This window comes from Arachis hypogaea, chromosome 20 (assembly GCF_003086295.3).
Source record: "Arachis hypogaea cultivar Tifrunner chromosome 20, arahy.Tifrunner.gnm2.J5K5, whole genome shotgun sequence".
Classification (NCBI taxonomy): domain Eukaryota; kingdom Viridiplantae; phylum Streptophyta; class Magnoliopsida; order Fabales; family Fabaceae; genus Arachis; species Arachis hypogaea.
Window position 1 is genome coordinate 123,583,842 of NC_092055.1, and position 9,000 is coordinate 123,592,841.

General features: G+C 51.8%; 1 protein-coding gene across 1 annotated transcript; it reads left to right on the top strand.

Annotated features, from left to right (window-relative positions):
* The first annotated feature begins 1,747 nt into the window (after window positions 1-1,747).
* LOC112786271 (uncharacterized) lies at window positions 1,748-3,075 on the top strand. Its single transcript, XM_025829667.1, has 2 exons — window positions 1,748-2,354; window positions 2,462-3,075. The coding sequence occupies exons 1-2, from the start codon at window positions 1,748-1,750 to the stop codon at window positions 3,073-3,075; spliced, it is 1,221 nt and encodes a 406-aa protein (XP_025685452.1).
* Window positions 3,076-9,000: the final 5,925 nt, after the last annotated feature.

Below are 9,000 nucleotides of genomic sequence, written 5' to 3' on the forward strand. Positions count from 1 at the left end.
CAGACAAAGAACTTAGTCTCTAAGTGCGCAAAAGAATAGGACTATCACACTCAAACATAACTTCATTGTCATTGTTTTTAATATGATAATTGGGATACATACATACAACAATATATCCACTACAACTAGATACTTTTACTAGATTTATTAAAAGAATGGAAAAGAAGAAGCAAAATGTTTGTGGAGAAGACTAATACTTATAGATCCTTTTATAGCTGGTCAAAATTTCTCGTAGTCTATCTCGTTTAGAGTGTAAATGATATAGTTTTTTACGTATCTCGTTTATATACTGTAAACAAGATATGTGTAGTGCATCCTCTCTCATGTACCACGTGTGCAAACATGATATGTTCAACGCAAAACGTATCTTATCTCGTTTATATTGTATGAGCAGCGAGCAGCGAGCAGTTGTGATTAGCGACTAGCGATAGGAAAATGAGACACAATTGTGGGCGAGAGGCGCGGAGACAAGGCTGATGTGAGACACCACTACTATGTGTGTATGTTCTTATGCTTGACCGCAAGGAGAGAAGCGAGCCACTGCGAAGCACAGACTGGCGACAAACAACACAGAAGTTGGCAGATGTAGTGGACCCCGCAAGAAGACGCACGACCATACGGTGTTAGCGACAGTGACTCTGTGAGAGTGGAAAGGTTGAGACGCCGTTTTGGTTCATTTTAAAGTGAGAAAGTGTGAGAGTGCGTTGGGAGGGAGATTAAGGTTAGTATGGATGGATTGTTCAGATAGAATTTGATTAATTAATTAAAAATTCCACCTATATATGTACATTAATAAGATTATCATAACAGGAAAACACAACGACCACTTTAGCATTATTTTTTGTTACGGCCTGGCCCAAACCCTCCACAGGTCGGCCCGACCCGAGCGCCACCCGACCCGAACGGTCAAGGGTGAGGTGCCCCGCAACCGACTCGGACACGCGTCCCAGACAGCTCACTTACAGCTGTGGGAGAACGTCTCGAAAAAAGTGGGTCTGTCCTTGTAGGGCCCACTTCTGACACAGTATATAAGGGGAAGGTTTTACCCTTCCCCCAAGGTACGTCACACATCACTCTCCCCCCTTTTCGCCTGCACATTACTGACTAAAGCATCGGAGTGTCTTTGCAGGTGACACCCCCCCTCTACAAGAAGTGCTCGGGACCCCGCCTACACCAGACCAGTAGTTCACGATGAGACGAGATCCCTTATCACCAACCAGCATACCAACCCGATCCGTCCAGTACCCGACCTACCGAACATTGGCACCGTCTGTGGGGACTCGTCCATGGACTTCGTGGTGGTCCAAGGTGAGACAGCCCACGAGGCCGAGCCCGTAGGGGACCCCGCCGCGACTACTCCCTGGCAACGCACAGGATCCCCTCCGAGACACACAACACAACCTCACGAGAGACGCCCCTTCGGGAGAACTGGCGACAACCACACCAGAATAATACAAGAGCTACGCCACAGAATGCAAGACTTGGAACATCGGCTGGCGGAAAGAGAACACGATTAGCACACCCCAGAACAAAGCCACTCCCGCTCCCACTCAAGGAGCCACTCCAGACGCACGCCCAGCCCTCAAGCTGAGTCCGAGAGCGTTGGGGAAAGGGGACGCGCGAGAAGACGCCATGACCCCGTCATTTATGCCAGGCATGAGAGGCGGCGTACAACAGATCGCGGAACCGAAGACGCCCGTGGGGAGAACGACGAAGGGAGAACGACGAGAACACGAGGACCGTGATAATGGGGGCGACCCCATTTTATCGTTCCATACTCGAAGTCCGGCTGCCAAAATATTTTGACAAGCCCACGGACATGAGGTATGACGGAACGCAAGACCCTCTGGAGCACCTCATGGCCTTCGAGGCCAGGATGAACCTGGAGGGAGTGGGGGACGAGGTAAGATGCCGCGCTTTCCCGGTCACCCTGGCAGGACCTGCAATACGGTGGTTCAATAACCTCCCGCAAGACTCGGTGACCAGCTTCGCGGACATCAGCCATGCCTTCTTAGCCCAATTCACGACCAGAATTGCAAAGGCGAAACACTCAATCAACCTACTTGGGGTGACCCAACGACCCGACGAGTCGACCAGGAAATACCTAGACAGATTCAACGACGAGTGCCTGGAAATCGACGGGCTGACAGACTCAGTGGCAAGCCTGTGTTTGACGAACGGACTCCTGAACGAGGACTTCAGAAAGCACCTCACTACGAAGCCAGTATGGACAATGCAGGAAATCCAATGTGTGGCTAAGGAGTACATTAATGACGAAGAAGTCAGCCGGGTCGTGCCTGCCAATAAACGGCAACCCCCTACACCCAAACCCGGCACCAAGAGGGCGGAGAAAGGCGAAAGGAACACGCCAGGGACGGCGGTCCGAGCAAAACACCAAGGCCGTTTCCCCGAGTCGGGAAGTTCACCAACTACACCCCCCTGGTGGCACCAATCGTGGAAGTTTACCAACAAATAGCCGAGAAAGGAATATTGTCGAAACCCCGACCTCTGAAGGACCGAACAGGAGGAAACAAGAGCCTTTATTGCGAATATCACAAGGGGTACGGACACAAGACCCAAGACTGCTTCGACCTGAAGGATGCGCTAGAGCAAGCAATCAGGGATGGGAAGTTCACCAAATTCTCCCACCTCATTAGAGAGCCAAGGAGACGGAATCGCGACCACGAAGGCGAAGACAGGCCCCGGGTGATAAGGCAACGCCAAGAACCGGAGGGAGACGACCACGGCCTCACGGTGGTGAACGTGGTAACTGCCAGGAATTCGGCCCCGAGGTCGAAAGCGGCACAGAAGAAAGACGCCAGGATCCTGGCCGTCTCCTCCTCATCTGCGAGAAATTCCCGGAGGCTCCCATCCATCTCCTTTGGTCCCGAAGACCAGTGGTTTGACGAGATACTGGAAAGTCCCCCTATGGTCATTACGACCAGAGTCGGAACCGGCCTCGTCAAGCGGATCCTCGTGGAAACGGGGGCAGACTCAAACATCATGTTCCGCAACGTATTTGACGCCCTGGGGCTGCGTGACACCGACCTAGTGACCCACAGTACAGTGTGGTAGGATTAGGCGACCACTTCATCAAGCCGGACGGGATCATCTCCCTTTCGACCTCAGTGGGACAAGGATAGGGGCGGAGGACAGTAATGGCAGAATTTGTGGTCTTGCAAGATTCCACAGCTTACAACATCATTCTGGGGAGAATAACCATCAACGACCTTGGCGCGGCGATCAGCACGAAACTGCTTGTAATGAAGTTTGTCGCTGATGATGGATCTATAGGATCCATCAAAGGAGACCTGGAAACGGCAGTTGCCTGCGACCACGCCAGCCTCTCCTTGAGGAAAAAGTCTAAAGAAGCATCAGGGGTTTTTCTAGCCGACCTGGACGCCAGAATGGATGACAAACCCAGACCCGAACCAGAGGGGGACCTGGAAAAATTTAAGGTCGGGGACACGGAGGAGAAGTTCACGTTCATAAATAGAAATCTCCCCCATGGATTGAAGGGACCTTTGATGGAGATGATCAGAGCCAATGACGACCTGTTCGCTTGGACACCGGCCGACATGCCGGGGATAGATCCCCAACTCATGTCGCACTGTCTGGCTGTCAAGCCGGAAGCCTAACCAGTGGCCAAAATGAGGAGGAAGATGTCACAAGAAAAGGCAGAGGAGGTGGCCAGGCAGACGGCCAGCCTCCTCGAAGCGGGGTTCATCCGAGAGCTGGACTACTCGACTTGGCTATCGAACGTGGTCTTGATGAAAAAGCACAACGGGAGGTGGAGAATGTGCGTGGACTACTCTGACCTCAACAAGGCATGCCCCAAGGACTGCTATCCCCTTCCCAACATCGACGCACTCGTCGACGCGGCGGCGGGGTACCGGTATCTGAGCTTCATGGACGCTTACTCTGGGTACAATCAGATACCGATGCACCAGCCCGACGAAGACAAAATGGCGTTCATAACGCCCGGAGGGATCTATTGCTACAAGGTGATACCGTTTGGCTTGAGAAACGCTGGCGCCACGTACCAAAGGCTGATGAACAAGATATTCAGCGAGCTCATAGGCAAGACAGTAGAAGTCTACGTGGATGACATCCTTGCGAAGACCACACGACCCGACGATCTCCTAAGCGACCTGGGGGGCGTGTTCGCGTCCCTCCGACAAAACGGCATGAGGCTCAACCCGCACAAATGCGCCTTTGCCATGGAAGCCGGGAAGTTCCTAGGGTTCATGATAACCCAGAGAGGGGTAGAAGCCAACCCTGAGAATTGCCAAGCGATTCTCCAGATGAAGAGCCCGGGTTGTATCAAAGACGTACAGCGATTGGCAGGGAGGCTGATGGCGTTATCCCGTTTTCTCGGCGCATCGGCAGCAAAAGCCCTGCCCTTTTTCAATCTGATGAAAAAGGGGATAGCATTTGAATGGACCCCTGCGTGTGAGAAAGCGTTCAACCACTTCAAAGAGATCCTGGCATCACCTCCGGTGCTCGGAAAACCAATGGTCGGAGAACCACTCTACCTCTACCTGGCCGTATCGGAGGAAGCGCTTGCAGCAGTGCTGGTACAGGAGGAAGGGAAGGCTCAGCAACCAATTTACTTTGTAAGCAGGGCGTTACAAGGAGCAGAGCTGAGGTATAGCAAATTGGAGAAACTGGCGCTGGCACTCCTAACCTCCTCCCGAAGGCTGAGGCAATACTTTTAGAGCCACTGTGTTATCGTGAGAACGGACCAAGCAATTCGCCAAGTACTCTAAAAGCCTGATTTGGCAGGAAGGATGATGACTTGGGCCATCGAGCTCTTCCAATATGATTTGCAGTACGAGCCCCGATATGCAATCAAGTCCCAAGCAATGGCAGATTTCCTAGTGGAGGTAACAGGCGATCCCCCAGAGGAAACGGGCACACGGTGGAGACTCCATGTGGACGGGGCCTCCAACCAGACGTCCGGGGGCACTGGGGTCATCTTAGAGAGCCCAGCCGGGGTCGTATACGAGCAATCGACCAAGTTCGAATTTCCCGTATCGAACAACCAAGCAGAATATGAAGCCCTCTTGGGAGGACTGACCCTAGCCTGGGAAGTTGGGGCGACAAGGCTGGAAGTGTGCAGCAACTCACAGGTTGTCACCTCGCAAGTGAACGGAAGCTATCAAGCAAGAGACCCGTTGCTGCAAAGGTATTTGGAAAAGGTTAGAGAATTGACCAGGCAATTCCAGGAAGTCACGGTCCAACACGTTCCAAGGGAGAGGAACACACGGGCGGACCTCCTATCTAAACTAGCAAGCACAAAACCGAGAGTGGGCAACCGGTCCCTCATCCAGGGCATGGTAAAGGAGCCAACGGTTGCCCTCCATTTGACGGAATCAAGCCCCTCCTGGTTGGACCCCATCACAAACTTCCTGGAACATGGCAAACTACCTGATGATGAGAAGACAACCAAAACGTTGAGAAGGGAGGTAGCCAAATATGCAATCATACAAGGACAACTGTTCAGAAAGGGACTCAGCCAACCCCTACTGAAGTGCTTGCACCCCGACCAGACGGACTACGTACTTAGAGAAGTCCACGAGGGATGCTACAGCCACCACATCGGGGGCAAAGCCCTAGCAAGGAAGCTCATCCGAGCTGGGTATTACTGGCCATCAATGATGAAAGACTCCAGGGAATTTGTCAGAAAATGCGTCAAGTGTCAAGAAAACGCCAACTTCCACAAAGCGCCGGCTTCCGAGCTGAGCCTACTGACGTCTACCCGACCTTTTGCTCAATGGGGAGTCGACCTCTTGGGACCCTTCCGGTCGGCCCAGGACAAGTTAAGTATCTCATAGTTGCCATCGACTACTACACCAAATGGATAGAGGCTGAACCACTAGCCAGCATATCCTCATCCAATTGCAGGAAGTTCATGTGGAGACAGGTGATAATCCGTTTCGGCATCCCGGAGGTCGTCATTTCGGATAATGGGACGCAATTCACTAACAAGAAGTTCACGGAATTCCTCACCGGCCTGGGGATAAAACAAAAGTTTTCCTCAGTTGAACATCCCCAGACGAATGGACAAGTGGAGTCCGTAAACAAAGTCATCCTACTAGGCCTCAAGAAGCGCTTAGACAACAAGAAAGGCGCATGGGCCGACGAGCTCGCTTCGGTCCTCTGGTCCTACCGGACAACCGAGCAAAGTTCCACGGGGGAAACCCCCTTTCGCCTAACATACGGGGTCGACGCGGTGATACCTGTGGAAACTGGCGAACCGAGTCCACAACTACTTCTCGCAGGAGTAGATGAAGTAGTGGAAAAGGACCCGGTGGACGAGACCAGAGAGATGGCCCACTTGTCAGAAACAGCAATGAAACAAAGAATAGCTTTGCGCTACAACACTAAAGTCCTCAGGAGGAAATTTGAGGAAAGAGACCTCGTCCTGCGACGCAACGACGTCGGTTTACCAACCCCAGGAGAAGGAAAGCTGGCGGCAAACTGGGAAGGTCCCTATAGAATCAAAGAAGTGCTCGGCAAAGGCGCCTACAAGCTGGAGAGACTCGACGGCAAAGAAATCCCAAGAACGTGGAATGCAGGTAACCTAAGGAGATTCTATTCGTAGCTTGGGCACACCGGCCAAGCGGCCTGACGAGCCAATAGATGCTTACTCTATTCACGTGTTAATTCTTAGCTATTTATCTTTATCAAGTACCTGCCATATTCACAAATTTGTCTGGCTAACGACTAATTTTTACTTGTCTAAATTCTTTTATCTACTATTCTCCAATACGTATTCCACACAATCGCGTTCTTCAATGGCAACCCAGGACTGATCACCCCGGGAGCCAGTCGAATCATAGCCATGACTAACGGCCGTGATAACAAGACCAAGACGGTTCCAACCGTTACCAACATAAACGGCAAAACGGACACAAACAATAAGTCCACACCAGAAAAACGGTAACAAAACATAAGTGCTACTAAACAAACAGAATAAAGGCGATAATAAAAGGCCGACCAGGTGACCACTAAAAAGTAGCAAAGGTCTCAACAGTTATAACAAGTATCTTACAAAGCCACACAAAAACACAAAGTTACAAGAGCTCATTTTCGAGGCATATCAACAATCTTGTCGTCCTGGATTGTTTTGAAGACTCCAATAGCCGATGTATCGAATTCCGGGACCATGATCTTCACTTGGGCCTTGAGGGCTTCTTCAGTCATAAAGATTGCGTTGTTCCCCTGTTTCCTGACCGTCTTATATTTCCTTTTCAACTCTCCCGCCTCGGCTCGCGCAGCCTCAGCCGACGAGACGGCCGCGTCGCGCTCCTTCTCCACAGCGACCACCCGACCTTGCGCGGCGTTAAGCTGGCTCTCTAGAGTCATCTCCCACTCGGTTAGACGAGAGACGGTGGCGTCGGAGGCATTCATTTTTTCCTCAAATGACGCAGCCCTCTCCTCGGCATCCTTCCACCCCATCTCCGCCGTAGCCAGTTGTTCCTGAAGCTTTTCGACCTGGACCTTGAACTCGTTGTTGGCTTTGGCAGCAGTATCAAGTTTCCTTCGCAACGCCTGCATACCCGACAACTCGAACTCGGCCTTCCGGGCTATCACAGCTCCGCGAAGAAGTGTTCGATACATCCACCTCGCCTGCCCCGCCAAGTCGGTGCCAAGGAAGTGCTCCTCTGTGCCAGGGATCAGCTGGAAGTCAATGAAAGTCCCAGCATCAAAATTTCTTTCCATCACGGTGAGGGTTCCTTCCGGGCTGGCGGAGGCCCTCAGCCTCTTAGGAGTATGAACAGTTTCCACATCGTCATCTTCTTGGCGGGTAGAGGGCGAATGACCAACAACAGCCGCCTCTTCGGGAATAGGGGAAGCCTGCGCCCCGGCTGAATTCTTTTCGGTCATTGCGGTGTCTTGGGGAGACGGCACGGCCTGATCCTCCTTCTCCCCAGAAGGGCCTTCCGGCTTCCCGGCCTCCTTCTCGTCAGCATTCTCCTCATCGCTATCCTCCAAGAAGGTCTTGACTAAATTTTCGAGCCCGGTCACCAAAGCAGACATCTCCACTACAATAGAGAAACAAATACGTTAGTCTTGAAGTCGGGGAGAACAAATCAAACAACAAACAATGCAAAAGCACAAGACAGAACAGCTCACAAATATAATTCCTGGCGGACTCCCGTTCACCCATAAGGAGGTGGGGGTTCACGGGATTCTTCCCAAAAAGATCAAACAGCACATCGGTAATCCTCTTATTTACAGGGGACATTCCCTTGTAGGTCACCTTAATGAAAGAATTAGACCCCGCCCCGAAGCTCCAATAAGTCGGGATGGGGCGTTCCCCCTCTAACGATAACCAAAAGGAATGGCGACCTTTAACGGGGCGAACTTTGAAGAATTTGTCCTTGAACCCATGATAAGAGTCCTCGAACAGGCCAAATATTCTCCAGCCTTGGGCAGACCGGAAGGACAGAAACCCTTTCCTCGCCTTTCCTTGTTTGGAAGGGTTGGTAAGGTTGAAGAAGAAGAGGAAGACATCCATTGACACCGGCAGCTCGAGATATTCACAAACTATCTCGAAACAGCGGATAGAAGCCCAGCTGTTCGGATGGAGTTGCGACGGCGACACGGATATCCGATTAAGAAGCGACATCTGAAAATCGGAAAATGGTAGGCGAACGCCAACCTGGGTGAATATGGCTTTGTAAAACCAAATCCAGTCGGTGACCCGGGGAGAATGGAAATTAATCTCATACAATCGCTCGTTGGGGGCAGAAACGAAGGTCTCGTAATTGGCCTCCTCATCTGTCCCCCCGCACAGATACCCGGCTTGCCGGAACTCCGTCAACTCCTCTAGATCCATCTGGTTCGGCGAGTCCTTCACATCTGAGGTCACCCAGGCGTAGGGGTAATAGTTCGCAGCGGAAACAAAAGCCGGGAGACGACGCGAGGCATACCTACAGTGGGGGTACCACTCCATTAGTCTATGAGGTCGAGAGTTCCGAAAAAACCCAG

What these genes read in the sequence shown, in the direction of transcription:
- LOC112786271 (XM_025829667.1), top strand. Translation starts at nt 1,748, where the DNA reads ATGGGGGCGACCCCATTTTATCGTTCCATACTCGAAGTCCGGCTGCCA. An exon ending in CACCAAGAGGGCGGAGAAAG is followed by an intron (nt 2,355 to 2,461) that starts GCGAAAGGAACA and finishes CAATCGTGGAAG; the next exon opens with TTTACCAACAAATAGCCGAG.